Consider the following 14,163-nt stretch of genomic DNA (forward strand, 5'->3'; position numbering starts at 1 on the left):
AGTCTATAGAAACAATGCTGGTTCCTTTGTTCCAATGGAAGAATGACTTTCATGTCAACAAAGACATAATGTCCTGATTCCAGATAAAGCCTGCTTGCTCTTTCTGCCTCACTAACTTTTATCATGTGCTGCTGTAGTTGGGACATTTTCTGGCAGGAAGAATTCAGGGCCCTGCTAGGAAACAACAGCATTTTGTCCTGTTTCTCACGGACCCAAAGGCCTCAGACAGCTCAGTCAGACCCCTCTCAGGCCACAACAGTCACCACCTAAGCTAATTCTTGGTTTCCTCTCACTGCAAGCCTGCTGCAGAGGAATCTGTCTGGCTTGCTTTCCTTGCTGAGCCCAAAGCAAGTACTACACAAGTGCTTTCTTTATAAGGGCATAATGCTAATTACCACAGGGAATTCTCTGCTATGTGTAACAAGGCACAGAACACTGTGGAGGTTATGGAGGTCAAGGGTCCTCACACTGCGCAATGATGATACTCCGGAGTCTGTGGTTAAATAAAGTGAAACTTGACATCTCAATAGATTCCACTTCTAGCTGTTCCCAGTAGTCCAGGGTGGTCTCCTGAATTCTCATTCTTGTCTTTCTTTTCCTTGGAAGTTCTTAAGTTCTTAGCATGTGATAAGACAATATGAGAAGATATACATGAAAACCTGCTGAATTAAGTATTATGGGTTTTTGTTTGTTTGTTTTACCTGGATACCTCAGATATTTCTGGCTAAGTGGAAAGCACAAGGAAGTACAAGCTTGTACAGAACAAAAATGCCCAACCTTAATATTTAAAGAGCTTCTTATGAAAGCCCTTTTTATTTTTATTTTTTTAATTTAATTTTATTTTTTCAAATACATTTGTCTCTGCCTCCCCCCCACCACTTTCCCTTGCCCCCTCTGTCCTTCCGTCCCTCAGCTCTTCCCCTTTGGTTTTGTCCATGAGTCCTTGCTATACGTTCCTTGACTTTCCCCTTCCCTTCCCTTTCCCTGCCCCCCCTCCCTCCTTCCCTCTTGTCTCTGTTGATTTCTTTTCCTGAAAGCCCTTTTTAAAAATATTTATAACCTTGAAAGATTGAGAATGACATCAAGCATGTGGCAGTTGAATGATAAAGGGAAGTGAGATACTACAAGGTAGTTTTTAACTGTCACAATTCCATTCTTAGCATGACTATTACTTAGGACTCCATAGAATTAATGTTACCATAAAGGAACTGGACCTGGATTGGGTCTGCCTTGGGCCAGTCTGTAGCGTGTGGGTTCTTCATGCAGGAAAGATTTCACAACACAAGTCCAGGTGATTCTGAGAATATGTTTATTAAAGCTGGGCCTAGGATAGAAGAAGCAACAGGACCGAGCCCTAGAAAGGGCTGCTTTGGCTCTTTAGAAATGTTACAGGAAAGAAATGAGCCTAGTCGGGCTGCTTTGCCCCCATGAAAGTCAGAGAAAATGGGGCCTTGGAGACAGGTTGAGGGGGTTAGCTCGGGGCAAGCTGCCATTGCCCATTGTTCCCCTTGTTGCAAGTCTCATGGGGACCCTTTGAGTTTAGGACATGCACGCCTCTTGGGAGAAGAAGAAGGGGAAGGGAAAGGCACAGATATGCTCCTGGGAGGGAGAGCGCTGACTTAGGCATCATCAACGGCAGACCACACTTGGAGGTCCACAGTTCAAATGAGCCACAAAATATGAGAACAGTAGTTAGCTCACACTTTGGAAGTGCTTCTTCTGTTTCTCTTCCTTTTGCTCTCCCATTTACTTTTCTCCATTTTTGTCTCCAGTATAAGGATGATAAATGAAAAGTACATGTGCCCCGCACAAGCCCATGGCAGACATTGTTATTCAATCATGGCATTTTGTTCCTAATTAAACCCAGGGCCGTAATCAAAGATGAATATTAATTGATCAAAATGGGCATTCCTTAGTCTACTCCTGGGTAAATACCCCAGAGAAATGAGAGCTCATGTCCACAAAATGGAATGTACAAAAATGTTCCTGGCAGCTATATTCTTAATAGTCCCAAACTGGAAACAACTCAAATGTCCATCAATATTAAAGTGGATAAAAATATGCATATAGTATATGAAAATAATGAAATACTCTACAGAAATGAAAAGGGATGAATTACTGATACACACAGTTTGAATGCACCTTAGAGACATAATGTACAATGAAAGAAGTTAGCCATAAAGGAGGCACACTATGTCAGTCCATTTACTGCAGTTCAAAAAAACAGGTAAAAACTCATCCATGGTGATAGAAGTCAAGACTTTGGTTACTCATGGGGGAAACCGACTAAGAGGGACACCAGGAAACCTTCTGGGGGCTAGAAAATATTCTGTATCTTGATCTTGGTGGTGGTTTATATGGATGTCCACATAGGCAAAAATTCACTGGGATGCACAGCTGAGATTTGCATATTTTGCTATAGTTCTCTTTCACTAAAAGTTCTTAAAAGGGGGCAACAGGTCACTTCTGGTCAAGGACGGTGGCATAGGCACACATGGCTTGCCTCCTCAGACAACCACATCAAAATTACAACTAAAATATAGAATAACCATCACTTGGAACTGTCATATATTGAGTTGAATGGAAGTCTGACAAACTACGGACTTAAAGAAACCACATCTACCCAAACTGGTAGGAGGGGCAAAGACACTGAACCAGCTGGTCTCTTACCAATGTGTGGTGGATAAAAATTTGGAAGGGACATCTCAGGAGTGAGGAGTCCCAGTCCCTCACCAGGCCCTCCCAGTCCAGGTTCTAGTGCCAGGTATATAAGGCCCCCCAACTTCTGGCTGCAAAAACCAGCAGAGATTGAGTTGGTGGAAGAAACTTCTGGAGTCCCAAGTTCTTCTTAAAGAACCCACACATGGACTCACCTACTCAGACTCACTCCAGCACTGGTATAGCAGCTTGAAAGGCACCAGTGGCATACTGGGAGAAACTGAGGTACATGCAATCAAGGTGAGCAGAGGCCATTATCCCTTTTCTAAATCCTCTCCCAACAGAGTCAGCAAGCTGGTGCCATATCTGAGACTCCATCAATCTGGCTAACACTGTTTGACCCATCTTGGAGATCCCTAGGGACTCTGCCCCACCAAACTTAGGGGCCCATGTAAGCTGTCTTTGGTTCATGTTCACAACTTCCTAAATCCTATCAAACTAGCAATAGCTGGCCTCAGTGAGCCCAAGGCAAAGTGACAGCAGCAGCCAGACTAGATTCATAGCTTGGCTTCTTCATCTGGGAATCTCCCAGCCTAGCACAAGTAGCAGCCATGTCAGATTGCTTTATAGCTCAGGCAGGGTAGCCTAGGGCAGAACACAGGTGGGGGCTGACCTTGGCCTGTACCACCTTGGAAACTTCAGGGCCAGCACATCCAGTGGATAGCTACAGACAATGTTGGAGCACCACCACCCTGCCCCTGCACAGCTGATCTTCCATGGAGCGTGGAGGTTGGTGGTCAGAGGTCAGAGCTGATCCTTGCAGCTGACTGGCCTAGGTAAATCCCTCCCATTGCTGCCAACAGCATGCAAAGCTCAACTACAAGAGGAGGGTGTGTACTCAGCCCACACAAAGGGCATACCTTGAGTACCCAGCTTGGATGATAGGGGAGGCTGTGCCACTGGACCCTACAGGACACCTACTTCATTAGGCCACACTACTAAGGTACAGAGTCAAAGCAGCTCTACTTAATACATAGAGACAAACACAGGGAGCTACCAAAATGAGGAGACAAAGACACATGGCCCAAATGAAGGAACAAATCAACTCCAGAAAAAAAGCTAAACAAAATGGACATAAGCAATCTCTCAGATGCAGAGTTCAAAACACTGGTTATAAAGATGCTCAAGAAACTTAGTGAGGACCTCAAAAGCATAAAAAGATCCAGTCAGAAATGAAGGATACACTAAGTGAAATAAAGAACAATTTACAGGGAAACAACAATAGAGTGAATGAAGCCAAGAATCAAATCAATGATTCAGAACATAAGGAAGCATAAAACAACCAATAAGAACAACAAGAAGAAAAATGAATACCAAAAAAATGAGGAAAGTAGAAGCAGCCTCTGAGACAACTTTAAGAGGCCCAACATTCATATCATAGGGGTGCCAGAAGGAGAAGAGAAAGAGCAAGAAATTGGAAATCTATTTGAAAAAATAATGAAAGAAAACTTCCCTAATTTGGTGAAGGAAATAGACATGTAAGTCCAGGAAGCACAGAGTCCCAAACAAGATGGATGCAAAGAGGCATAATTAAAATGACAAAGGGTAAAGATAAAGAATCTTAAAAGGAATAAGAGAAAAGAAGTTAGTTACATACAGGGTGTTCCAATAAGACTATCAGCTGACCTTTCAAAATAAACTTTGCAAGCTAGAAGGGATTGGCAAGAAGTATTCAAAGTCATGACAAACAGGGACCTACAGCCAAGATTGTTCTACCCAGCAAAGCTATCATTTAGAATTGAAGGGCAGATAAAGAGCTTCCCACACAAGAAAAAAGTAAAGGAGTTCATCATCACCAAACCATTATTATATAAAATGTTAAAGAGACTTTAACATCAAAACTGTAAACAATAAAATGGCAAAAAATACATATCTATCAGCAATTGAATCTAAAAAACAAAGCAAACAAGAAGAACAGAGACAGAATCATGGATACAGAGAGCATTTTGATGGTTGCCAGATGGGAAGAGGGTATAGGGGAATGGGTGAAGAGGTGAGGGGATTAAGAAGTACAAACAAATAGTTACAGAATAGCTATGGGGATGTAAAGTACAGTATAGGAAATGGAGTAGCCAAAGAATTATGCGCAGGATCCATGGACAGGAACATGGTGTGGGGACTGCCTGAGGGAGTGTGGGGTGCTGAGTGCGAGAGGCAAAAGGGGAAAATCAGGACAACTGTAATAGCATAATCAATATAATTTTTAAAACATAAAAAGTCTAATAAAAAAAAGTGGGCACCCATATGAAAACTATTGTCTAGTCCTTGGTCCTATATTTCTCTGTATAAGGAGCATAAGTTCTTGAGTCTGATTCAAGTTCAAGTTCTGGCACCCATTAGCTGTGTCTCTTGAGTAAATTACATAACCTTTTTGTACTTTAGTTTCCTACCTATGCAGAGGGGATAAAAATACTTCCTAATTTGCAGTACTGTTCTGAGGGTTAAGTTGGGTAATTCTTATAAAATGCTTCATAAAACACCTGCTTGGTACATTTAATATACTCATGAAATATGAGCTGGGGACTTTGTTTTTCTCCTGTGCGCTGATCACCTAGTTCTTACTTATGCTGTCTTCCCCCAACCCAACATTCTTTCTTCCTTTCATCACCCCCTACTCTTAAGAGCCCCGACCATGAAGTTAAAGTACATATCTCTTAAAATTTATTGAGTACAATTTATAGTTGTATTTGTAATAAAAAAGCAAGCAAGTATAGTATTTTCCATGTGTCTCTTCCAAAGCCCAAACCACATACCAGACCAATTAAATTACATACGCGCATGGTGGAAGACAGGCATCAGTAACCTTTGAAGCTCTCCAGGTAATTCTAATGATTTTTTTTGTGGACATAAGTTTAGGAACTACTAAAATAATGGCTTTCTATTCCCTCCATATTGTCTCAACTACTTGAGCACGTGGTTCAGAATCTTGGCTGCACAGCAGAACCACCCAAGAAGCTTCTAAACAAACTGATGCTCAGGCCCCTCCGCTCCCCGCCCCACCCTGTAAGGCCTGGATATTTCTAATGTGTAGCCAGCATTGAGAACCACTGTGCAAGAGTGGTTGGAGTTCTGGAGTTCTTGTAGAGGTTGTAATCAGGGCAACTCCAGGCAGTCTCCCCCGCCCCTGCCCTCCATGTTCCTCTTGAATTAAAATACTTTCTTCTCACATTTTTGAAAATTCCTGTGTTTTCTTTTTTTCTGCTGCAAGCTGAATACGGAGAAGAACAACATAATGCTGATAAGTTCTTGGTTTGTTTTGCCCTCAGTATGGGATTGTGCTGGATGCAGGTTCTTCTCACACCACGTTGTACATCTATAAGTGGCCAGCAGAAAAGGAGAATGACACAGGGGTGGTGAATCAGATAGACGAGTGCAAGGTAAAAGGTAAGATGAAGGAAAGGGGAAGGGGGGACAGTGGGACATGAGACATATGTGGCAACTGGAGCACACAAAGGAAAGCAAGTCAAGCGAAGAACACTGTGGAGCCGCTATTGTTATTTTGTAATCATTATAAAAATAATTTGAAATCATTAAATGGTTGAGCCCTTGAAGCATAAACTTAAAAAATAACTGAGTAATAGCACCTCCCATCAACAGGACACTTCTGTGTGCTGTGCACCAACCTAAGTACTAAAAATGTTATTTCATCTTCACGATCTCCCTTTGAGGTATGTATTTTTATTCTAATTTTTAAAAATGGGGGCACTGAGGTTGAGAGATGTTATGCCACCTGTTTAAGCTTGCTTGAACTAGTAGGTGATGGAACTGTGATTCAAATGGAGATTTCCCCAACTTCAAAACCATCTCTTAGCCAGTGGTTCTCAAATTTGAACCCCCTAGAGGGTTTGTTAAAGCACAGGTGCTGGGCCCCACCCATTCTTGAAGGCCAGACTTTTAAAAATGCAAACAATTAGTTGATAACTTAGAATTGATTTTCTTATTACGGTTAAGTAACCAGGCTGTTTAAAAACCTATGAATGGTAAGGATAATGTATCTGGATAATTATCTTTAAACCAAATTATCACTATAAAGCCCTTGATAGTGTGGATATTTTTAAAGTGAACTGAAATTGTTAAGTGTTAACTTCAAAAAGCTTAAGGAGTCTTGGCTCTAATCCTTTCCATAGCAACAATTAGCTTTGCTCTAATACTGGAAAAACAGCCTTACTAGGGAGATAGGGTATCAGAGTGGAAAAACCACTGAGGAGACATGGAAGAAACTGCTTCAGAAATTTTAGGGGTCTAGCTATGATCACATAGTTAGTTAGTAGCAGTTCCTATCTTTTCAGTAAAAGCCAAAGTACCTGGTGCTTATTTTAAGTTTTGTTTTAAATGTTACCTCCATCCGTTTAGATCTTCTAGGAATTATTGTGGTTAATTATAGTTTTGTGGAAGAATCATAAAAAAGTAGCTATATAGAGTAGTTATCTGTGAGAGTCCCATTAAAATCTGAACCTTAGAAAGGTTATGCAATTGTATATGAAAAGTGTGCCATCCAGTGGCAACATTGCAAAACAGTGAACAGACCCAGCCTGAGGTCTGAAAATAAGTCCCTACTAAGGCTCGGTTGGTTCAGTGAGTTACCCTCAAAGTAGAGCAGACTAATGTATAATCACATCAATAAATTATCTTCTTGAATTTTATCAGAAAACACCAGTCTTTTGCTCTAATACTGTCAAAGTGTTCTATATTTTGAAATAATATTGTCATCTGCATCTACATCTTCTTCTAGGTCCTGGAATCTCAAGTTATGCTCAGCAAACGAATAACTTAGGCATTTATCTGACTGCATGCATGGAAAGAGCCAGGGAAGTGATTCCAACATCCCAGCACTTCGAGACACCTGTTTACCTGGGAGCTACAGCAGGCATGCGGTTGCTCAGGTATAGCAACACATAGGAGAGTGCCACAATTCCCTAATACCTACAATCCTCCATAAGTGGGTAAAACTCCCCAACTCAGTATGTGTAACTTTGGGAGTTTAAGTATGTTTTAAAAAAAATCCCTCTTGCCCTTCTTTCCCAGGAAATTCAAGGGAGCAAGGGCACAAAGAGAGAAAGATTGAGCCTGTATGAGGTCTGCCCAGGAAGTATCCAGACATGTAATACAAAAAGTAGATACTTTTATTGAAGAAGATACAAGATACAAGAAACATTGTACATAGGACAATGACACCTCAGTCCCCTTCAAAGTAGGCACCTTGGAACCTTACACAGTTCTCCCAGTGTCTCTTCCACTCTTCAAAACACTCTGTAAAATCCTTTGCTGGAATTGCCATCAGCTGCCCCATCATATTTTCCTGAATCTCATTGATGGTCCAAAATCTCTTTCCTTTCAAAGGTGTTTTAGTTTTGGGAAAAGCCAGAAGTGCCAGGGCATTAAATCTGAGCTGTAGAGGGACTGAGTCACCTGAGTGATTTGATGTTTCACCAAAAAACTCTGCCCAAGATGTGATGCATGAGCGGCTGTGTTGTCATGATATAGCTGCCAATCACTAATTGCATTGTCCCCAAAAGCCTTCTGAACCATCTGAATAGTTTCTGTGGAGGAATGTTCAAGCTTAAAACAAAATTTGATGCAGAATCATTACTCTACCTATTCAGTTATTTTGAATGCAATGGCCACATAGTATACGTGGTCACTCAATGGCATCTACCATCCCACTGACCAGTACAGTGAAGTTGTCATTGTTCAGGCATGCTCATTCCAGTCCACTCTCCTTGGCTGCCAGGTTACATCAATGTCATGCAAACTGTTCTCATTATATTAACAATGGCTGGCCTTTTTCTGGACAGACCTCGTATACTTTGGGATTTGGGGCTACATATTTAGCCATTCGATCTCTGAAAGTGAGATGACCCAAGGAGAGTCACAGATGTCCCAAGACACGAATATTCACAACTAACACATTTTTCATCACCGCTTAATATTTTGTGCATCACTCATTCATTCACTTGGTCATTCATTCATTCATGCAGCAGGTATTGACAGATTACTCTGTCTGAGGATATGGAGTAGGCATTCAATTGGCCAAAAAGTTTGTTTGTTTGTTTTTTCTATAAGATGGCTCTAGTAACACTTAGATGTCTTTAACTTCATTCAAAACATCTTTGTTAAATTGTATTGTGACAGCTGTCTTATCAGCATGCATTGAAAAAAAACTTACCAAAATTGGTGAATTTTTGTGTATGCATTTAAATATTGAAGACAGAAGAAAATATGCAACATATTCAGCATATTATGCTTTATTATTTCAAGAAAGGCAAAAACACAACTGAAATACAAAAAAAAAGATTTGTATAGTATATGGAGAAGGTGCTGTGACTGATCAAATGTATCAAAGGTGTTTTGTGAAGTTTTGTGCTGGAGATTTCTTGCTGGATGATGCTCCACAGTTGGGTAGACCAGCTGACATTGATAGCAATCAAATCAAAATATTAAATGAGAACAATCAATGTTATACTATGTGGGAGATAGCTGACATACTCAAGATATCCAAATCAATAGTTATTGGTGAAAATGAAAAATGTGTCTCTTATTTTACAGAAAAAAATAAACAAACCTTTTGGCCAACCCAATAATTTCAGCCCTCAAGGAGATCAGAGTTTCAAGACAGGGTGATCAATGTTTTAACAGAAGGCTGCTCAGAGCTGCTACAGGAGCACACTTTGCCCTGCCCAGAATGGGAGGAGGTCAGGAGGATTCTCCAGAGGAGGGTACATGTGAGCTGAATCATGAAGGATGAGTTGGAAGGTGGGGCAAGGGCATCACAGGCAGAGCAGACATTGTGTATTCCATAACCTATGTGTTTGTGGCAACTACTATGTGTGAGCCACTGGTATCAGTGCTGGGGATACAGTGAAGAGGACAATGTCCCTGCCTTCCTGGAGCTTGTGTTTTAATAGATGTCAAGGCAGGAACGTGAGAGAGACCAGGGCATGTTCAGAGGACTATAGATAGAACATAGGGTGCAGATAGTAAAATAATAATGGTAGTAGTAATTATATTAGCAGCTTGTATTTGTTGAGCCCTTACTATGTTCTTATCACCATGCTTTAATCATACTAACTCTATGAAGTAAGAGGCATTATTAACTACCATTAACCAGGTAAGGAAACGGTGGCTTATAAATGTTAAATAACTTACCCAGGGTCACACCTGGTAAGTGGTAAAGTCAGGATTCTGAGAAGGCAGGTTCTAGGTCACACAGTGCCTTGCAGAGCATGCTAGGGAGTTTGGAGTTTATCTGGAAGATAATGAGAAGACATTAAGTGATGTTATACAGCGGGTGCCACTGGCAGAGAAAGTGGGCTGGAGGGAAGGAAGACTAGGGATAAGGGGGACAGGTGGTAGGGTATGGAATTCATACAGATGAGAGGTTACAGGAGTCTAATGCCAGTTGGAAGGTAGGATCCTTTAACTCTGAGGCTCTCTGTGTTGAAAAGTCTACATCTTGGAAGCAATTGCATCCCATCTTCATTATGACAATTCTGGAAGATTTTTCCTTTAGGTCTCAAGGTCTTATACCTGAGAACTGAGGCACAATATGAGGAAGATTTTTTCCAAGTCTAGCAGCAGTGGGCCTTGGGCATCTGTCCCAGGACATTTGCTACCTGGCGTCTATGACAGACCTAATTAAAAACCTCAAGCAGAGCCTGGACATGTAACCAGCTAGTAGTCACTAGCAATGGCTAATGACATATTAGCTGTAGGTGTAGTGATCAAAAAATACCCAGCTATGACCACCACAATAATTAAAATTACTTTGGTAAGTTTTTGGAGCCAGGAAACAACAAAAATGTTATTTTAGGAAGATATACCTATTTAAAGAATGGAAGGATTTGGATTTGGAGAGAGGGGGATAAAAGATAGTTCTGCCTCACCCAAAAGGAGACAGCCATGGGTCGATATCTCCATCTTTCTGTTTATTCCAGTGAGTTATGATTCACTTCTGGGGAGAACTGACTGGAAGCTGTGGCTGAAATCGATAGCCACATATATTAAAACAAAACTGGTAACCTCAGATCTTCTTTTCTATAGACTTGAAGACAAAAAGTTGGCGGACAATGTCCTGAATGTGGTGACGAATGTCCTCAACAGGTATCCCTTTGACTTTAAGGGTGCCAGAATCATCACTGGCACAGAGGAAGGTGCCTATGGCTGGATCACTATCAACTATTTGCTGGGAAAATTCACTAAGGTGATTGATTATCTTACATCCCTCATGGAGTGGCTCCCTAGAGGCCAATGCCATTGCTATCTCAGGCAGTACTTGGTTTGCTAGCCAGAGTGTATGACAGATAAATGAACAAATTAACTTACCCCCACATTTGCAAGGGTCATCAGAGGTGTAATTCTCTTACAAGAACTTCTATTATTGGAGAATAAGGAAACCATATCTTCACTTTAGAGAGACATAAACAAATCTATCATTAAAAATAAAAATAGCTAATGTTTGCCTAGTGCTATGTGTCTTGTGCTGTACTAAGCACTTTCCATGTTCTGTATGATTTAGTCCTCAGAACAACCGTATGTGGTGTTGTCTCATTTTGGAGCCTCAACTTGATCTTAGAGAGGGTTAATTATTCTGCTCAAGGTTTATGACTAATGAGGCTTTGAACTTGAGTCTTTCCAGCCCTAAATCCCATGTTCATAAACACTGTACTGCTTCTGTATTGCTGCAGTCTGAGCTTTGTCTGTGAGGTCTCTCTTTTCTTGCTGTTGATATGGTGTGGATTCGGGAACCTCTAGTGAGCTTTGTGTCACCCTCATGCTCCTGCTCCTTCACATTAGGAAGTTCCTGAGTCCAAGAAATAGTTTAACATACAGGGTGTCCAGAGACTTCTACCACTGATAACTCTACTCTCTTTCAGAAACTGAGATGGTTCAATCTGAGGCAAAATGAAAATGAGAGTCAGGAGACTTATGGAGCTTTAGACCTTGGGGGAGCCTCTACGCAAATCACTTTTGTGCCCCAAAACCAGACAATTGAGTCTCCACAAAATGCTCTGTACTTTCGTCTATATGGTAAGGACTACAGTGTATACACACACAGCTTCTTGTGCTACGGGAAGGATCAAGCGCTCTTGAAGAAAATAGCCAAGAACATTCAGGCAAGTATAACTGAATCCAGACCTACCCTCTGCACATCTGGGCTGCCAGCCCCCGCATCCTGTTGTTTTCTCTTTCTACTTCAGTAATTAATCTGAAGTTGGTTACTATACTTCCCAAACTTTTTCAGGCAGGGTATCTAAGTATATCTGGAAGACCCTTATGAATTGTTCCCTCCAGACATCACCTCCTATATTTGTTTACTGCACTATCTCCAAGGACACAACTCAGATCCTTTCTTGGGAAATAATTTCTCACCTCTATGGGGTTGATAATGAAAATTACATGTGAGCGTGTTGTTACAGAGAAGGGTGGGTGCAATTTATAACCACTTTACCGCTTCTTAATCTCCATTTCCTACAAACTGCAGAAAACAGGTTGTTAGAAACAACCTGGAGAAGAAAAGAAAATACACTAAGTTTCTAGACCAGCACTTCAAATCTTGTCCCCAGATGCTTTCTGCATATTGAAAGCAAGAAAAGTTAAACATACTTGCAATTATATGAGTACCAGGCACACCCTCATAAATAAACACAGAGCAAGGATGTCATATCCAGCTGTTCCCTGTCTCCACTAAAAGGACAACCAGTTCTCTGCTCTTTTTCAAGGCTCACTCTCTGGTTCTCAGAAGCACAACCTGTAACGTGACTTCAACTGGAGTAGGGACTGCTGAGAGAGCCCTACTGAGTACCAAGGTTCCAATAAGCCTCTTAAGCCACAACAGTCCTCTTCCTTCTCTTGAACATACTGGGTTGTGGGTTAAAAACCATTTTGATGCTCCTGGTTTAAATAATCTAAAGCACTTCCAGCTCTTGGAGCTTCTTATTTTTAGCTTGGAGGTGAGGATGGGGGCATAGGTCAACTCTTTCAGAACTACTCCAGGCTCAGAATTTTGAGCCTTTCTAGTTTTTCTTGTGAATCTGCTTCTGACTAGGTGATTAGAACTAAGCACTAGGAACATTCCAAACCAAAGGCATTTCTGGGCCCAGCTTGAAATATATTAGCTTTCAATGACTAGAGAGAGTTTATTTACATCTGATACCACTTCTGGTGCCTGTTATACAAATCTGACTATTCCCAAGGCTGAAAAAGGCAGGACAGAGGTGTACTGATGCCAATGCTGAGTGCTGGGAGGTTGTGCAATTCCTACACATTAATGAAGTCAGACTGGTGATTTTGTACCCAAAGCATTTGCACATGACCCTTTCAAGTAATTTTTCCATGCAGGCTACAAATGGAACCATCCAGGACCCATGTTTTAACCCTGGATACATGAGGGTAATGAACAAAAGTGACATTTACAAGAGTCCTTGCACCAGGGATTTTCAGGAGACTCTTAAATTTCCTCAATTACAAATCCACGGCACTGGAGACTTTGAAAAATGCCAGCAAAGCATCATTAAACTCTTCGACACAAGTATGTGCTCTTATTCCCACTGTGCCTTCAATAACGTTTTCTTGCCACAACTTCAAGGACAATTTGGGGTAAGTTTGTGAAATGATAAGGAATATTGGTTAGGATGATTTTGGCTGCAAGTTATAAAATATGTGCCTAACAAAGAGTTTATCAAATAGGATTTATTTTTCTTTCACATGATGATAAGCCTTGAGGTAGATAATTTAGGGTTAGTTCTTTGGCTTAATGACATAAGGACTCGATCAGTTTTTTCAATATCTTCCTGTGGTGTGAAGGTGGCAGCTATTGCTTTCAGCATTATGTCTTGACATGCAAAGCCAAAGGCAAGAAGGAAGTTTCTCTTGCATACATCTTCAATGTTGCAGAAGTGCCAAGAAATATTTTTACAGATGCCATTGGCTGGAATTTAGTGAAATGCACACCTCTAAACCAGTCTAAGATAAAGGGAAATGTATTACTATGGTTGATTTAGACTAATCATTGTTCGTCCTCTGGAACTGGGGAGTCTTCCCTGAGAACATTGCTTTCTCCTAGATGGGTAAAATCAGGAATCTGTAAGCCAGAAGAAGGGGGCTGGCGGTTTGGTAGGCACCCATTAGGATCTGCCAAAGGTACCTTCTCAGGTATCAGAAAAGGCAAAGCAGCAGTTAGATGTGTTAGCTAAAGTTTCACTCTGTCATGACATTTAGAAAGTAGAAACTCAGAAAACCCCAAGGAAACACTAAAGATAGATTCATTTTTCTTAGATTTTGAAGAGTTGGGGGACATTTGAATCCCAAGTCCAAATTCCTTTTCTTAATTACTTCAAAATAAGATAAAAAAAATTTGAACAGAGGTAGAAGAGGTGCCTCTTGATCTACTCATTATTCAAATTTCACATTCTGGTCCTAGAGACCAAGTATTGGTGTAATCATAGT

The 14,163-nt window shown here is 41.0% G+C and overlaps 1 protein-coding gene across 3 annotated transcripts in view; it reads left to right on the forward strand.

Annotated features, from left to right (window-relative positions):
• Nucleotides 1–14,163, forward strand: part of ENTPD1 (ectonucleoside triphosphate diphosphohydrolase 1) — a 94,865-nt gene that overhangs the window by 62,055 nt on the left and 18,647 nt on the right. For 2 of the 3 annotated variants that reach the window (XM_054581281.1, XM_054581280.1), the window contains exons 3-7: nt 5,985–6,102; nt 7,451–7,601; nt 10,759–10,918; nt 11,592–11,831; nt 13,057–13,314. In XM_054581281.1, the coding sequence (XP_054437256.1) occupies nt 5,985–6,102; nt 7,451–7,601; nt 10,759–10,918; nt 11,592–11,831; nt 13,057–13,314 (927 nt within the window). The remainder of the gene's footprint in view (nt 1–5,984; nt 6,103–7,450; nt 7,602–10,758; nt 10,919–11,591; nt 11,832–13,056; nt 13,315–14,163) is intronic. The other variant, XM_054581282.1, reaches the window with a different exon arrangement.

Source organism: Pteronotus mesoamericanus, unplaced genomic scaffold (assembly GCF_021234165.1).
Source record: "Pteronotus mesoamericanus isolate MK-2021 breed Mesoamerican mustached bat unplaced genomic scaffold, CSHL_Meso_final contig_657, whole genome shotgun sequence".
Taxonomy (NCBI): domain Eukaryota; kingdom Metazoa; phylum Chordata; class Mammalia; order Chiroptera; family Mormoopidae; genus Pteronotus; species Pteronotus mesoamericanus.